The sequence below is a fragment of the Scomber japonicus genome, chromosome 2 (genome assembly GCF_027409825.1).
Source record: "Scomber japonicus isolate fScoJap1 chromosome 2, fScoJap1.pri, whole genome shotgun sequence".
Classification (NCBI taxonomy): domain Eukaryota; kingdom Metazoa; phylum Chordata; class Actinopteri; order Scombriformes; family Scombridae; genus Scomber; species Scomber japonicus.
In genome coordinates this window covers 6,750,169-6,767,350 of record NC_070579.1, presented here as the reverse complement: position 1 = coordinate 6,767,350, position 17,182 = coordinate 6,750,169, and the positions used below count along the sequence as shown (strand labels likewise).

The following is a 17,182-nucleotide window of genomic DNA, read 5'->3' as shown; positions in this document are numbered from 1 at the left end:
TTCCTTCCATCTTTTCTTCCTTACATCTGTCCTTCTTCCTTTTCTTCCATCTTTCCTTCCTGTCTTCTCTTCCTTCCTTCCATCTGTCCTTCCTTTTTTCCTTTCTTCGTTCCCTCCTTCCTTCCTTCTCTTCTTTTCTTCCTTCCTTCCATCTGTCCTTGCTACCTTTCTTTATTCCTTCCATTTTTCCTTCTTCCCGTTCTTCCATCTTTCCTTCCTGTCTTCTCTTCCTTCCTTCCTTCCGTCCTTCCTCCTTACCTTGCTTTTTTCCTTTCTTCGTTCCCTCCTTCCTCCGGCGTTATGAAGCCATGTTCTTCTACCTTGTTGGTACATCAGCCACGTACGGCCGCACTGTAAACTCAGATTAGATAACGCGTTGGGGCCCTTCCTTCCATCTGTCCTTGGTACCTTTCTTTATTCCTTCCGTCTGTCCTTCCTTTTTTCCTTTCTTCGTTCCCTCCTTCCTCCCTCCCTTTTCTTCCTTCCTTCCATTTGTCCTTCCCTTTCTTCCATCTTTCCTTCGTTCCTTCCTTCCTTCCATTTGTCCTTCTTCTCTTCCATCCTTCCTTCCTTCCTTCCTTCCTTCCTTCAGTCCTTCCTCCTTAGCATCCTTTTTTCCTTTCTTCGTTCCCTCCTTCCTCCCTCCCTTTCTTCCTTCCATTTGTCCCCCCTTCCTTCCTTCCTTCCTTCTTCTTTTCTTCCTTCCTTCCATCTTTCCTTCCTTCCTTCCTTCCTTCCATCTGTCCTTGCTACCTTTCTTTATTCCTTCCATCTTTTCTTCCTTCCTTCCTTCCATCTGTCCTTGGTACCTTTCTTTATTCCTTCCATCTTTCCTTCCTTCCATCTGTCCTTCTTCCCTTTCTTCCATTTTTCCTTCCTTCCATTTTTCCTTCCTTCCATCTTTCCTTCCTGTCTTCTCTTCCTTCCTTCCTTCCTTCCTTTTTTCCTTTCTTCGTTCCCTCCTTCCTCCCTTTCTTCCTTATATCCTTCCTTCCTTCCTTCCTTCCTTCCATCTGTCCTTCCTTTTTTACTTTCTTCATTCCCTCCTTCCTTCCTTCCATCTTTGCTTCCTTCCTTCCTTCCATTTGTCCTTCTTCCCTTTCTTCCATCTTTCCTTCCTTCCTTCCATCTGTCCTTTTTTCCTTACCTTACTTTTTTCCTTTCTTCGTTCCTTCCTTCCATCTGTCCTTCTTCCCTTTCTTCCATCCTTCCTTCCATCCTTCCTTCCTTCCTTCCTTCCTGAAGCCATGTTCTTCTACCTTGTTGGTACATCAGCCACGTACGGCCGTACTGTAAACTCAGATTAGATAACGCGTTGGGGGGAAAAGCATCAATATGATGCTCAGGAACCTAATGAGTCATGTTCTCCTTCTGCCAGCGCTGCCGAACACACACACACACACACACACACACACACACACACACACACACACACACACACACACAGCTCTCTGATCTTTGCTCCCTGACATGTTCTCATCTCCATAACTGAAATATGGGAGTATCCGGCTGTGTGAGAGAGATACTGACTGACACGACTAATGCAGAGCGAGGCGGCGCTGAGTGATTGATATGATAATGTGTGTGTGTGTGTGTGTGTGTGTGTGTGTGTGTGTGTGTGCGTGTGTGTGTGTGTGTGTGTTGAAGTTTTGATGTCTGAATTCGTGCTCTGGATATACACAGTGATGCCCAACTGTCCACCTGTCAGTTTTAACCTTTTAGAGCTCCGTGATAACGAAGCTTTGATGATGTTTTGCTGAGATGCAGAAAAAAAATTACAAGTTAAAATCTTATTACCTTCCTCTCTTCTTTTACTTACTTACTTCCTTCCTTCGTTCCTTCCTTCCTTCCTTCCTTAATGTCTTCTCTTCCTTTCTCTCATCCTCCCTCCTTTCCTTTCCTCTTTTCCTTCTTTTGTTTCTTCCTTCATTCCTTCCTGTCTTCTCTTCCTTCTACTTCTTTTCCTTCCTTCCTTCCTTCCTTTCTTCTTTTCCTTCCTTCCTCCTTTCTTGTCTTCTCTTCCTTTCTCTCATCCTCCCTTCTTTCTTTTCCTTTCCTTCCTTCTTCCCTCCCTTCTTTCCTTTCCTTCCTTCCTTCCTTCCTCCCTTCTTTCCTTTCCCTCCTTCCTTCCTGCCTTCTCTTCCTTCTCCTTCTTTTCCTTCCTTCCTTCCTTCCTTTCTTCCTTCCTCCCTCCCTTCCTTCTTGTCTTGTCTTCCTTTCTTTCATCCTCCCTTCTTTCTTTTCCTCTTTTCTTCCTTCCTTCCTTCTTTCCTCCCTTCTTTCCTTCCTTCCTTCCTTCTTGTCTTCTCTTCTTTTCTATCATTTTCCCTTCTTTCCTTTCCATCTATCCTTTCCTTCCTTCCTGTCTTCTTTTCCTTTCATCCTCCCTTCTTTCCTCCCTTCTTTTTACCTCCTTCCTTCCTTCCCTGTTGTTTCATGTCTAGAACAATGTTTTTTTAGTCATTTAAAACAATCTTATTTTGCTTAAATTAATATTTTTTATCACTTTAAAAGCAAAAAAAATAAACATTGTGCAGATTTCCATTCATGCAGAAACTCGTTTGGTCTGATTATAAACTGTCAGTGCTTCCTTTCTCTCATCCTCCCTTCTTTCCTTTCCTCTTTTCCTTCCTTCCTTCCATCCTGTCTTCTCTTCCTTCCTTCAATTTGTCTGTCCGTCCTTCCTTCCTTCCTTCCTTCTTGTCTTCTCTTCCTTTCTCTCATCCTCCCTTCTTTCCTTTCCTCTTTTCCTTCCTTCCTTCCATCCTGTCTTCTCTTCCTTCCTTCAATTTGTCTGTCCATCCTTCCTTCCTTCCTTCCTTCCTTCCTTCCTTCCTTCCTTCCTTCCATCCTGTCTTCTCTTCCTTCCTTCAATTTGTCTGTCCATCCTTCTTTCCTTCCTTCCTTCCTTCCTTCCTTCCTTCCATCCTGTCTTCTCTTCCTTCCTTCAATTTGTCTGTCCATCCTTCCTTCCTTCCTTCCTTCCTTCCTTCAATTTGTCTGTCCGTCCTTCCTTCCTCCCTTCCTGTCTTCTCACACACACACACACAATTCTCCTTCTCTTCCTTCCTTCTCTTCCTTTCTGTCATACTCCCTTCTTTCCTTCCTTCCTTCCTTCTTGTCTTCTCTTCCTTTCTTTCATCCTTCCTTCTCTCCTCTCTTCTTTCACCTCCTTCCTACCTCCTACCTATCATTTAAAACAATCTTTATTTTCTTACATGAATTTTTACCTGGTTTAGTGCTACAAAAGCTGCTGCACAGTTTAATTATGTCTACTATCAGTTAAACTTTTCTTCCACAAGTAAGAAAAATCTAATTTAATTTACACTAATGCAAAAATCACTTAGAGTCAAGCTTTGGAAATGTAACTTAAACAATATAACACATGCAGCTTCTAACCAGCATAATTTCACACAAACTGAAGACTGACAGATTAAATGTGATTTATCCAATAAGACCTTTTTTATTTTCAGCTGTATATTAAATACAAAGAGAGAGCATGGCTTTATATTACACTTACTGTCAAGTTACGAGCCCTGTTTGTCATATGCTAAGAGCCGCTATTTAAACAAAAACACATTGCTAAAATCACACAGCGTTATGCTCAGCTTTAAAGTCCGTGTAAAGTAAGAGTAAATATGTGTTCTGAGTTTGACATACCACAGAAAAGTGTGTTGTTAACCACCCTGCCAAATTTGAATGATTAAAAAAAATCACCAAATATATGAAATTAGGCTTCAAAGTTGTGTAAAAATCAGCCTCTTTCTCTGCTGCCAAACGCTGAAGCCCCGCCCCCTACCAAGTGTCACCTGTCAATCAAAGTCACCACCTCTACCAGAAACATGGACGCTACGTCTGAGAGCTTTCTGATGCTAACTCAGGGGCTAGCTCTGCGGCTAACTCTGCTGCTAGCTCGGTGGCTAAGTCAGCGGCTAGCTCGGCGGCTAACTCTGCTGCTAGCTCGGCGGCTAACCCGGCTGCTAGCTCGGCGGCTAACCCGGCTGCTAGCTCGGCGGTTAACTCAGCTGCTAACTCAGCTAACTCAGCTAACTGTAGACTGTAGTAGTAGTAGTGTGCCCTGAATGTATTTCTACCTCTACAGCAGCAGGGGCGGGTTTATGCTAATCACTAAATCCTGAACACAGAAATCTTGAAACACAGTTTGTGAAGCCTAGCTCCACAATTTAAATCTAAATTTTAGAAATACATTTATGACCTATTTAATGTGTTTAGAAGAAAATGTCTGAATTCACTTTACACAGTCTCGCAACTTCTCAACCATTCAGAGTTTTTAACTTTTAACCAAACAGCTTTTCCTTATTTTTTTTTCTTCTTCTTCTTCTTTATTTTATTTGCAGGTGCAGAAGTTTAGTTTGACGGTTGTAAGGCATGAAGTGAAAACACAGACAAACATAGAATAGAAAAATCTCTACATGCAAAGTTGTACTAAAAGATTTAAGTTTCTTTTTAGTCGAGCTTTTATTAAATTAAAATCTTTTTTTACGTTGGTTTAGTCTTTTTAATCAATTTCAACCTTCCCTTCCTGTCTTCTCTTCCTTCTCCTTCTTCTTATCCTTCCTTCCCTCTTTCCTTCCTTTCCTTTCTTTTCCGGCCTTCCTTCCTTCCATCTTTCCTTCCCGTCTTCTCTTCCTTCTCCTTCTTCTTTTCCTTCCTTCCCTCTTTCCTTCCTTTCCTTTCCTTTCCTGCCTTCCTTCCTTCCATCTTTCCTTCCCGTCTTCTCTTCCTTCTCCTTCTTCTTATCCTTCCTTCCCTCTTTCTTTCCTTTCCTTTCCTTTCCTACCTTCCTTCCTTCCATCTTTCCTTCCCATCTTCTCTTCCTTCTCCTTCTTCTTTTCCTTCCTTCCCTCTTTCCTGCCTTTCCTTTCCTTTCCTTTCCTTTCCTTTCCTTTCCTTTCCTGCCTTCTTTCCTTCCCGTCTTCTCTTCCTTCTCCTTCTTCTTATCCTTCCTTCCCTCTTTCCTTCCTTTCCTTTCCTTTCCTTTCCTGCCTTCCTTCCATCTTTCCTTCCCGTCTTCTCTTCCTTCTCCTTCTTCTTATCCTTCCTTCCCTCTTTCCTTCCTTTCCTTTCCTTTCCTGCCTTCCTTCCTTCCATCTTTCCTTCCCGTCTTCTCTCCCTTCTCCTTCTTCTTTTCCTTCCTTCCCTCTTTCCTTCCTTTCCTTTCCTTTCCTGCCTTCCTTCCTTCCATCTTTCCTTCCCGTCTTCTCTTCCTTCTCCTTCTTCTTTTCCTTCCGTCCTTGATTCATTCCTCCCTTCCTTTCCTTTCCTTCCTGCCTTCCTTCCTTCTTTCCATCTTCCCTTCCCGTCTTCTCTTCCTTCTCCTTCTCCTTCTTCTTTTCCTTCTTTCCTTTCGTCCTTCCTTCCTTCCTTCCTTCCTTCCTTCCTTCCTTTCTTCCAGTCTTCTCTTCCGGCCTTCCTTCCTTCCATCTTTCCTTCTCGTCTTCTCTTCCTTCTCCTTCTTCTTATCCTTCCTTCCCTCTTTCCTTCCTTCCAGTCTTCTCTTCCGGCCTTCCTTCCTTCCATCTTTCCTTCCCGTCTTCTCTTCCTTCTCCTTCTTCTTTTCCTTCCTTCCCTCTTTCCTTCCTTTCCTTTCCTTTCCTTTCCTTCCTTCCTTCCTTCCTTCCTTCCTTTCCATCTTTCCTTCCCGTCTTCTCTTCCTTCTCCTTCTTCTTTTCTTTTCTTTCCTTCCTTCCTTCCTTCCTTCCTGTCTTCTCTTCCGGCCTTCCTTCCTTTCCTTCCTTCCTCCCTTCCTTCCTTCCTTCCTTCCTGCCTTCCTTCCTTCCATCTTTCCTTCCCGTCTTCTCTTCCTTCTCCTTCTTCTTTTCTTTTCTTTCCTTCCTTCCTTCCTGTCTTCTCTTCCGGCCTTCCTTCCTTTCCTTCCTTCCTTCCTTCCTTCCTTCCGTCCTTCCTTCCGGCCTTCCTTCCTTCTTCTTTTCCTTCCTTTCTTCCTTCCCTTCCTCCCTTCCTTCCTAGTTTTTTTACTCTAAATTTAATTATTTATTCATTTTTAAACATTTTTATCGTTCTTATTTTCTCTTGCGCACATTGATTTCATTTTTTTTTCATTTTTATCCCTTTTTTTTTTAATCTTGTCTCATTATTTGCTTGTCAGTCAGCTGTGAAACACTTTGAACTGAACTCGCCTGTATAAGTACCACAGTAATGTTTTGGATGTGATCATTTCAGGAAGTCGCTGTGTGTCGGCAAACAAGTATAATTACATCTAAAAGCACACGTCTGTAAAACGAGGCTTCAGAGAGAAAGTGAAAAAAGTAAAATCTGTAAAACACGTCGATGAATACTTTATTAGAATATTAGATTTATTGCTTCATACGAGGAGGAGGAGGAGGAGGAGGAGAAGAATGAGGTCGTTACATAGCTTTAGTTTGATGATTATATGACAGGAGCATCCTTCCTTCTTTTCTTCTTTTCCTTCCTTCCTTCCTTCCTGCCTTCCTGCCTTCCTTCCTTCCATCTTCCCTTCCGGTCTTCTTTTCCTTCTCCTTCTTCTTTTCCTTCCTTCCTTCCTTCCTTCCTTCCTTCCTTCTTTCCTTCTTTCTTTCTTTCCTTCCTGCCTACCTTCTTTCTTTCCTTTCTTCCTTTCTTCTCTTCCTTCCTTCCTTCCTTCCGGCCTTCCTTCCTTCCTTCCTTCCTTCCCGTCTTGTCTTCCTTCTCCTTCTTCTTTTCCTTCCTTCCTTCTTTTCCTTCCCGTCTTGTCTTCCTTCTCCTTCTTCTTTTCCTTCCTTCCTTCCTTCCTTCCTTCCTTCCATCTTCCCGTCCCGTCTTCTCTTCCTTCTCCTTCTTCTTTTCCTTCCTTCCTTCCTTCCTTCTTTCTTTCCTGCCTACCTTCTTTCTTTCCATTCTTCCTTTCTTCCTTCCTTCCTTCATTCTTTTCCTTCCTTCCTTCCTTCTTCTTTTCATCTTCCCTTCCCATCTTCTCTTCCTTCTCCTTCTTCTTTCCCTTCCTTCCAGCATTCCTTCCTTCCTTCCTTCCTTCCTTCCTTCCTTCCTTCTTTCTTTCCTTTCTTCCTTTCTTCCTTCCTTCCTTCTTTCTTTTCCTTCCTTCCTTCCTTCCTTCTTCTTTTCATCTTCCCTTCCCGTCTTCTCTTCCTTCTCCTTCTTCTTTCCCTTCCTTCCAGCATTCCTTCCTTCCTTCCTTCCTTCCTTCCTTCTTTCTTTCCTTTCTTCCTTTCTTCCTTCCTTCCTTCTTTCTTTTCCTTCCTTCCTTCCTTCTTCTTTTCATCTTCCCTTCCCGTCTTCTCTTCCTTCTCCTTCTTCTTTTCCTTCCTTTCCTTTCCTTCCTTCCTTCCGGCCGGCCTTCCTTCCTTCCTTCCTCCCTCCTTCCATTCTTCCTTTCCAGTCTTCTCTTCCTTCTCCTTCTTCTTTTCCTTCTTTCCTTCCTTCCTGTCTTCTCTTCCTTCCTTCCTTCCTTCCATCTTCCCTTCCCGTCTTGTCTTCCTTCTCCTTCTTCTTTTCCTTCCTTCCTTCTTTTCCTTCCCGTCTTCTCTTCTTCTTCTTTTCTTTTCCTTCCTTCCTGCCTTCCTTCCTTCCATCTTCCCTTCCTGTCTTCTTTTCCTTCTCCTTCTTCTTTTCCTTCCTTCTTTCCTTCTTTCTTTCTTTCCTTCCTGCCTACCTTCCTGCCTACCTTCTTTCTTTCTTTCTTTCTTTCTTTCTTTCTTTCTTTCTTTCTTTCTTTTTTCTTTCTTTCTTTCTTTCTTTCTTTCTTTCTTTCTTTCTTTCTTTCTTTCTTTCTTTCTTTCTTTCTTTCTTTCTTTCCTTCCTTCCTTCCTTCCTTCCTTCCTTCCTTCCTTCCTTCCTTCCTTCCTTCCTTCCTTCCTTCCTTCCTTCCTTCCTTCCTTCCTTATTTCCTTCCTTCCTTCCTTCCTTCCTTATTTCCTTCCTGCCTACCTTATTTCTTTCCTTCCTTCCTTCCTTCATTCATTCCTTCCTTTCTTCCTTCCTAAGTTTTTTGAATAACACTAAAACATCACCGTGCATGTACTGTAAACACCGTTAAAGAGAATTTGAGCGTCTTTAGAGCTGTCAGCGACGGAGGGCCGGAGCCTTTTTTTTTTCTCCCGTCAATCACCCAGCCGCCAGCCGCCAGCCGCCGTTAGGTAAACTGCTGTCAGACGAGTGATCGGCACGGCGACGGGCGACGGGCCACAGCAACATTAATCAGACAGAAGAAAATCCTCCCATCAGCGTCCGCCGGCTCGCCTCGACTCGACTCGTCTCGTCCACAGTAACAGCAACGTGTCCAAGGCCTCCCTTCTTTCTCCTTTCCATCCTTCCTTCCTCCCTTCCTTCCTCCCTTCTTTCTCCCTCCCTCCCTCCCTCCCTTCCTTTCTTCCTCCCTTCGTTCTCCCTTCTTTCCTTCCTTCCTTCCTTCCCTCTGTCCTTCCTACCTTCCTTCCTTCTCCCTCCCTTCCATCCTTCCTTCCTTCCTTCCTTCCTCCCTCCCTCCCTCCCTTCCTTCCTTCCTTCCTTCCTTCGTTCTCCCTTCCTTCCTTCCCTCCTCCCTTCCTCCCTTCCTCCCTTCTTCCTCCCTTCCTTCCTTCTTCCTCCCTTCCTCCCTTCCTTCCTTCCTTCCCTCTGTCCTTCCTACCTTCCTTCCTTCCTTCTTCCTCCCTTCCATCCTTCCTTCCTTCCTTCCTTCCTTTCTTCCTCCCTTCTTCCTCCCTTCCTCCCTTCCTTCCCTCTGTCCTTCCTACCTTCCTTCCTTCTTCCTCCCTTCCATCCTCCCTTCCTTCCTTCCTTCCATCCTTCCTTCCTTCCTTCCTTCTTTCTTTCTGTGTGTATGAAATAATAAGTAAATGAAAAAGACATCATCTGAAAGCTCTGCTGCTCACTGATCTGTCAGGAGAGGAGAAGGGAAGCGGATGTGTTTGACAGTAAATCATTCCTGTCCCTTCCTTCCTTTCTTCCTCCCTTCTTTCTCCTTTCCATCCTTCCTTCCTCCCTTCTTTCTCCCTTCCTTCCTCCCTTCTTTCTCCCTCCCTCCCTTTCTTCCTCCCTTCGTTCTCCCTTCTCTCCTTCCTTCCTTCCTTCCCTCTGTCCTTCCTACCTTCCTTCCTTCTCCCTCCCTTCCATCCTTCCTTCCTTCCTTCCTCCCTCCCTCCCTCCCTTCCTTCCTTCCTTCCTTCCTTCCTCCCTTCGTTCTCCCTTCCTTCCTCCCTTCCTTCCCTCTGTCCTTCCTACCTTCCTTCTTCCTTCCTTCCTTCTTCCTTCCGTCCTTCCTTCCTTCTTCCTCCCTTCCTTCCTTCCTTCCTTCCTCCCTTCTTTCTTCCTCCCTCCCTCCCTCCCTTCCTTCCTTCCTTCCTTCCTTCCTTCCTCCCTCCCTTCCTCCCTTCGTTCTCCCTTCCTTCCTCCCTTCCTCCCTTCGTTCTCCCTTCCTTCCTTCCTTCCTTCCTTCCTTCTTCCTCCCTTCCTTCCTTCCTTCCTCCCTCCCTCCCTCCCTTCCTTCCTTCCTTCCTTCCTTCCTTCTTCCTCCCTTCCTTTCTTCCTCCCTTCCTTCCTTCCTCCCTTCATTCTCCCTCCCTTCCTTCCTTCCTTCCTTCCTCCCTTCTTTCTCCCTCCCTCCCTCCCTCCCTCCCTTCCTTTCTTCCTCCCTTCGTTCTCCCTTCTTTCCTTCCTTCCTTCCTTCCCTCCTTCCATCCTTCCTTCCTTCCTTCTTTCTTTCTGTGTGTATGAAATAATAAATAAATGAAAAAGACATCATATGAAAGCTCTGCTGCTCACTGATCTGTCAGGAGAGGAGAAGGGAAGCGGACGTGTTTGACAGTAAATCATTCCTGTCCGCGTGTTGACAAGTGAAATGTAAAAAGCAAAGGAAGAGTGATGGATGGCTTTATTTAAGAGGAATGTATGTTCAACTTTAAAAATCAGGAGAGAAAACATACATCCGTCCGTCGCTGCTTCCTGTTCGGTTGTATTTTTTTTATCTCTGAGTTCTGTCGTCATGTGAGAGCTGAAGGATTACACGCTTTCTCTCCGCGAGTCAAGGAAGGAAAGGAGGAAGAAGGAAGAAAGGAGGGAAGGAAGGAAGAGGAAGGAGGGAAGGAAAGATGGAAGGGAGGAAAGAGGAAGGAAGGAAGGGAGGAAGAAGGAATGAAGGGAGGGAGGAGAAAGGAAAAGAGGAAGGGAGAAAGGAAGGAAAGACAGAAGGAAGGGACAAAGGTGGATGGAGGAAGGAAGGAAGGAAGGGAAGAAGAAAGGAAAGAACGAATGAAGGGAGGTAAGAGGGAGGGACGAAGGAAGGAAAGTAAAGAAAGGAAGGAAAGGAGGAAGGAAGGGGGATGGAGGAAAGAGAGAGGAAGGGAGGAAAGGTAAGTAAGGAAGGAACGGACAAAGGAAAAAAGAAAGGTAAAGAGGAAGGACAGATGGAAGGTAGGAAGAAAGGAAGAAAGGTAAAGAGGAAGGACAGATGGAAGGAACAAAGAAAGGAAAAAAGGAAGAAAGGAAAAAAGGAAGGTAAAGAGGAAGGACAGAAGGAAGAAAGGGAGTAACAAAGAAAAAAAGGAAGGTAAAGAGGAAGAAAGGAAAAAAGGAAGGTAAAGAGGAAGGACAGAGGGAAAAAAGGAAAGTAAAGAGGGAAGGAAGGAAGGGAGGAAGGAATGTAGGAAGGAAGGACAGATGGAAAGAAGTAAAAGAACACAGGAAGTATTGCTCCCCCCTCGGCGGCCCGGTTCTAGCCCACGGGCCTCATGTTTGACCCTCGTACTCTAGACAGTGTTCAGTGCTATTCTTCTGTTTCTTAGCTCTGTGTGTGTGTGTGTGTGTGTGTGTGTGTGTGTGTGTGTGTGTGTGTGTGTGTGTGTGTCTGTGTGTGTGTGTCTGTGTGTGTGTGTGTGTGTGTCCAGGTGCGGTGGGCGGAGTGTGTGCGCTGGCCAACGTCCTGGGCGTGGAGGTGTGTGAGTTGGAGCGTCTGTGTGTATCCGGTCGCTGGGACGACGCCAGAGTCCTGCAGCAGCGCCTGATCGAGCCCAACGCCGCCGTGAGTACCATCTGCTGCTCCATCGCTATTTTAAATAAAAAATCTGTCGTCACAAAAAAAAAAAAAAAACCCATGACACATAAATGCTCGTCAGCCTGCTCCGAGCTACAAATAGTAGGAATAGTGAGAGACTAGAGATCTGGAGTCTGGAGAAAGATTAGATACTGAAAGAGTTGATTAGTCCTTTAATTAAAATGTCTTTATTGGGTTAAATCTGCCCAGAGACAAGGAAGGTTTCCTTTTATAACTATTTAACAAATTAAAATTACTTAAAAGGAAGGAAGGGAGCAAGAAGGAAGGAAGGGAGGAAGGGAAGAAGGAAGGAAGGGAGCAAGAAGGAAGGATGGGAGGAAGGGAGCAAGAAGGAAGGGAAGAAGGAAGGAAAAGAGGGACGGAAGGAGAGAAGGAGGGAGGGAGGAAAGGAAGGGAGGAAGGAGGGAGGGATGAAATAAGGACAGAAGGAAGGGAGGAAGGATGAAAGGAAAGAAGGGAAGGAAAGAATGACAGAAGGAAGGGTGGAAGGAAGGAAGGAAAGACGGAAGGAAATAAGGAGGGAAGGAAAGTAAGTAATGAATGAAGGAAAGACGGAAGGAAATAAGGAACGGAAGGATGGAAGGAGGGAGGGAGGAAATTAATGAATGAAGGAAGGAGAGAGGGAAGGAAAGAAGGACAGAAGGAAGGGAGGAAGGAAAGAAAGAAGGAAAGAAGGAGGGAAAGAAGGAAGGGAGGGAGGGAGGGAGGGAGGGAAGGAAGGAAGGAAGGAAAGTAATTAATGAAGGAAGGAGGGAAGGAAAGAATGACAGAAGGAAGGGTGGAAGGAAGGAAGGAAAGACGGAAGGAAATAAGGAGGGAAGGAAAGTAAGTAATGAATGAAGGCTAGAGGGAGGGAAGGAAGGAACGGAAGGATGGAAGGAGGGAGGGAGGAAAGGAAGGGAGGAAGGAGGGAGGGATGAAATAAGGACAGAAGGAAGGGAGGAAGGATGAAAGGAAAGAAGGGAAGGAAGGAAGGAGGGAAGGAAAGAATGACAGAAGGAAGGGTGGAAGGAAGGAAGGAAAGACGGAAGGAAATAAGGAGGGAAGGAAAGTAAGTAATGAATGAAGGCTAGAGGGAGGGAAGGAAGGAACGGAAGGATGGAAGGAGGGAGGGAGGAAAGGAAGGGAGGAAGGAGAGAGGGATGAAATAAGGACAGAAGGAAGGGAGGAAGGATGAAAGGGAAGGAAGGAAGGAGGGAAGGAAAGAATGACAGAAGGAAGGGTGGAAGGAAGGAAGGAAAGACGGAAGGAAATAAGGAGGGAAGGAAAGTAAGTAATGAATGAAGGCTAGAGGGAGGGAAGGAAGGAACGGAAGGATGGAAGGAGGGAGGGAGGAAAGAAGGACAGAAGGGAGGAGGGAGGGAAGGAAAGAAGGACAGAAGGAAGGGAGGAAGGATGAAAGGAAAGAAGGGAAGGAAGGAAGGAGGGAAGGAAAGAATGACAGAAGGAAGGGTGGAAGGAAGGAAGTAAAGACGGAAGGAAATAAGGAGGGAAGGAAAGCAAGTAATGAATGAAGGCTAGAGGGAGGGAAGGAAGGATGGAAGGAGGGAGGGAGGAAAGGAAGGGAGGAAGGAGGGAGGGAGGGATGAAATAAGGACAGAAGGAAGGGAGGAAGGATGAAAGGAAAGAAGGGAAGGAAAAAATGACAGAAGGAAGGGTGGAAGGAAGGAAGGAAAGACGGAAGGAAATAAGGAGGGAAGGAAAGTAAGTAATGAATGAAGGCTAGAGGGAGGGAAGGAAGGAACGGAAGGATGGAAGGAGGGAGGGAGGAAAGGAAGGGAGGAAGGAGGGAGGGATGAAATAAGGACAGAAGGAAGGGAGGAAGGATGAAAGGAAAGAAGGGAAGGAAGAAGGAGGGAAGGAAAGAATGACAGAAGGAAGGGTGGAAGGAAGGAAGGAAAGACGGAAGGAAATAAGGAGGGAAGGAAAGTAAGTAATGAATGAAGGCTAGAGGGAGGGAAGGAAGGAACGGAAGGATGGAAGGAGGGAGGGAGGAAAGGAAGGGAGGAAGGAGGGAGGGATGAAATAAGGACAGAAGGAAGGGAGGAAGGAAAGAAAAAAGGAAAGAAGGAGGGGAAAGAGGGAAAGAAGGAGGGAAGGAAGGAAGGAAAGTAATGAACGAAGGAAGGAGGGAGGGAAGGAAAGGAAAGGAAAGAAGGAAGGAAGGAAAGTATTGAATGAAGAAAGGAGGGAAGGAAAGAAGGACAGAAGGAAGGGAGGAAGGAAATCAAAGAGGGAAGGAAAGAAAAAGGTAGGAAGGAAGGAAAGAAGGACAGAAGGAAGGAAGGAAAATCTGTTGTCACAAAAAAAACCCATGACACACAAATGCTCGTCAGCCTGCTCCGAGCTACAAATAGTAGAATAGTGACAGACTAGAGATCTGGAGTCTGGAGAAAGATTTGATTTGAAAGAGTTGATTAGTCCTTTAATTAAAATGTATTTATTAGGTTAAATCTGCCCAGAGACAAGGAAGGTTTTTAATTTTATAGCAATTTAACAAATTAAAACTACTTAAAAGTGCTTTTATTCATTCATTTAGTATGTTTTAACCCTCCTGTTGTCCTCGAGTCAAGGAAAGAAGTTAGGAAGGGAGCAAGAAGGAAGGAAAGGAGGGAGGGAAGGAAGGAAAGAGAGAAGGAAGGAATGAAGGCAGGGAGGGAGGGAAGGAAAGAAGGAAGGAAGGGAGGAAGAAGGAAGGAAAGGAGGGAGGACGGAAGGAGGAAAGGAAAGGAGGAAGGAAGTGAGATGGGATGGAGGAGAAACGAAAAGTGGAAGGGGGAAGGAAGGATGGAAGGAAAGTGAAAGAAAGAAGGAAGGGAGGGAAGGAAGGAAGGAAAGGAAGGAAGGAAGGAAAGCAATGAAGGAAGGAGGGAGGAAGGAAGGAAGGAAAGTAATGAAGGAAGGAAGGAAGGAGGGGGAGGGAGGGAGGGAGGAAGGAAGGAACAGTCAAAACAGATGGGGTCAATTTGACCCGGGAGGAAACGACAGGAAGGTTAAAGTTTAAAGTAAATTAACTTCCTTTTTATAAAAGCTGAGACAGACACCGAATGACACCGATAAGGCTTTTACTAGGGCTGTCAGCGTTAACGCGTTAATTTTTTTTAATGGCATTTTAATGTTGCAAGCCTTTTTGTCCCTTCTACTCCCCGTAGACGGCTCCTCTAGCTGTAGCGCTATGCTTTGAAGTGGCCTCCTGCAGTAAAGAGAGAGCTACTGGACTTTTGAACGGCTTGTTTAACTTTAAAACACTTCCAGACGCTTCAGTTGACAAGTCAAAAGTAAAATGCAACCTGTGTCAAACGGAGTTTAACTACCACCGGAGTACGTGGAGTTTGAGTTAGCACCTCCACGCTAAACACCCAGGTGCAGCCAAGCGAGCCTCAGCTCCACCAAAGGACCATTTTGGAGTGTGGGAGTCGCAGCAGAGCCGTGATTGATTCCCAGTTAAGACACTCTGGTAAGAAATGCTTTACATTACGGGCTTAAAACTGCCTTCAAATGGAAAATAACAGGATTTTAAACATGCAATTCAAAACGCAATTAATCGCGATTAACTATGGATATTCTGCGATTAATCTCGATTAAAAACATTATCGTTTGACAGCCCTAATATTTACATTTATAAATGCCTTCCTTCCATCTTTCCTTCCTTCCTTCCCTTTTATAAAAGCTGAGACAGACACCGAATTAGACCGATGAGGTTTTTTACATTTATAAACGCCTCAGAGTTAAATGTCAGATTTTTTTTTTGTTGCTCGTCTGCTCTGAGTCTGAGTGAGAGTGAGAGTGAGATGTGTCAGAATAAAACCATCTCTGAATAATTGGCTCCAGGCTACAAACCTGTCTGTTACGGTCCGTTAAATGTCAACCACCTCCACACGCTGCTTCATCAATATAAAAAAAACAAACAACAACAACTTCACTCCGAGACGGGAACACCCGAACATCACACATCACTAACACGTCGGACTTTTTAAAGTGTCTCAGATGACGACTTAGCTTCCTTCCTTCCTTCCTTCTTCCCTTCCTCCCTTCCTTCCTTCCTTCCTCCCTTCTGCAGTTTTTGGTTTCAGGGTCTGATTGGAACTCCTCTGCTGCTGTTGCTAGGTGACCAGGAAGTTGGGAGTGCCAGCCCTGAAGCAGGCACTCCCAACCTCCTTCCTTCCTTCCTTCCCTCCTTCCCTCTGTCCTTCCTTCCTTCCTTCCATCCTTCCTTCCTTCCTCCCTTCGTTCTCCCTTCCTCCCTTCATTCTCCCTTCCTTCCTTCCTTCCTTCCTTCCTTCTTCCTCCCTTCCTTCCTTCTTTCCTCCCTTCGTTCTCCCTTCCTTCCTTCCTTCTTTCCTCCCTCCCCTCCTTCCTTCCTTCCTCCCTTCATTCTCCCTCTATCCTTCCTCCCTTCCTTCCGTCTTTCTCCCTTCCTTCCTTCCTTCCTCCCTTCGTTCTCCCTCCCTTCCTTCCTTCCTTCCTCCCTTCGTTCTCCCTTCCTTCCTTCCTTCCTTCCTCCGTTCGTTCTCCCTTCGTTCTCCCTTCCTTCCTTCCTTCCTTCCTCCCTTCGTTCTCCCTTCCTTCCTCCCTCCCTCCCTCCCTTCCTCCCTTCCTTCCTTCCTTCCTCCCTTCCTTTTCCCTTCCTTCCTTCCTTCCTCCCTTCTTTCTCCCTTCCTCCCTCCCTCCCTCCCTTCCTTCCTTCCTTCCTCCCTTCTGCAGTTTTTGGTTTCAGGGTCTGATTGGAGCTCCTCTGCTGCTGTTGCTAGGTGACCAGGAAGTTGGGAGTTCCGGCCCTGAAGCAGGCACTCCCAACTTCCTTCCTTCCTTCCTTCCTTCCTTCCTTCTTTCCTTCCTCCCTTCCTTCCTTCCTTCGTCCTCCCTTCCTTCTTCTTCCTTCCTTCCTTCCTTCCTCCCTTCTTTCTCCCTTCCTTCCTCCCTCCCTTCCTTCCTTCATTCCTTCCATCCTTCCTCCCTCCCTCCCTCTCTCCCTCCCTCCCTCCCTCCCTCTCTCCCTCCCTCCCTCCCTTCCTTCCTCTCTTCGTCCTCCCTTCCTTCTTCTTCCTTCCTTCCTTCCTCCCTCCCTTCCTTCCTTCCTTCCTTCCTCCCTTCGTTCTCCCTTCCTTCCTTCCTTCCTCCCTTCTTTCTCCCTTCCTTTCTTTCTTCCTTCCTTCCTTCCTTCCTTCATTCCTTCCTTCCTTCTTCATTGACTGATTGGAGCTCCTCTGCTGCTGTTGCTAGGTGACCAGGAAGTTGGGAGTTCCGGCCCTGAAGCAGGCACTTCCAACTTCCTTCCTTCCTTCTTCCCTTCCTTCCTTCCTTCTTCCCTCCCTCCTTCCTCCCTTCTCCCCTTCCTTCCTTCCTTCTTCCCTCCCTCCCTCCCTCCCTTCCTTCCTTCCTTCCTTCCTTTCTTCATTGACTGATTGAAGCTCCTCCTCTGCTGCTGTTGCTAGGTGACCAGGAAGTTGGGAGTTCCGGCCCTGAAGCAGGCGATGGAGTGGTTCGGTTACCACGGCGGCGCCTGTCGATCACCTCTGCAGCCGCTCAGCGAGGCCGAGACTCAGCAGCTGAAGCGGGACTTCACGTCTAACGGCTGGCTGTGAGAGGTGTGTGTGTGTGTGTGTGTGTGCGTGTGTGTCTTTTAGCTGTTCCTAATTAAAATAAAGTTATTCAGTTTAAATTCAATATTCATGTTACTAACATCACATATGAAGCTAAATGAAATGTAATAAAACATTTAAGGCACATTTACTAAACTAAAGTATATTTTTGTGTTAAAATCCTTCAACATTACATTTTAACAAACTGTTTGAATCAAAATATCAAAAAACTGATCAACATATTTAACCTTCCTGTCGTCCTCCCGGGTCAAATTGACCCCGTCTGTTTTAACTGTTCCTTCTTTCCTCCCTTCCTTCCTTCCTTCCTTCCTTCCTTCCTTTTGTCCTCCCTCCCTCCTTCTTTCCTTCCCTCCTTCCTTCCTACCTACCTTCCTTCCTCCCTCCCTTCCTTCCTTCTTTCCTCCGTCCCTCATTTCCTTCCTACCCTTCCCTCCCTCCTTTCTTTCCCTTCCTTCCTTTCTCCCTCCCTCCCTTCCTTACTTCTTCCTCCCTCCCTCCTTTCCTTCCCTCCCTTCCTTCCTTCTTCCTCCCT

The 17,182-nt window shown here is 45.8% G+C and overlaps 1 protein-coding gene across 1 annotated transcript; it reads left to right on the top strand.

The window, feature by feature from the left end:
* The first annotated feature begins 10,724 nt into the window (after positions 1 to 10,724).
* On the top strand, positions 10,725 to 16,961 carry LOC128381184 (4-hydroxy-2-oxoglutarate aldolase, mitochondrial-like). Its single transcript, XM_053341135.1, has 3 exons — positions 10,725 to 10,737; positions 10,881 to 11,014; positions 16,483 to 16,961. The coding sequence occupies exons 1-3, from the start codon at positions 10,725 to 10,727 to the stop codon at positions 16,630 to 16,632; spliced, it is 297 nt and encodes a 98-aa protein (XP_053197110.1). The 3' UTR covers positions 16,633 to 16,961.
* Positions 16,962 to 17,182: the final 221 nt, after the last annotated feature.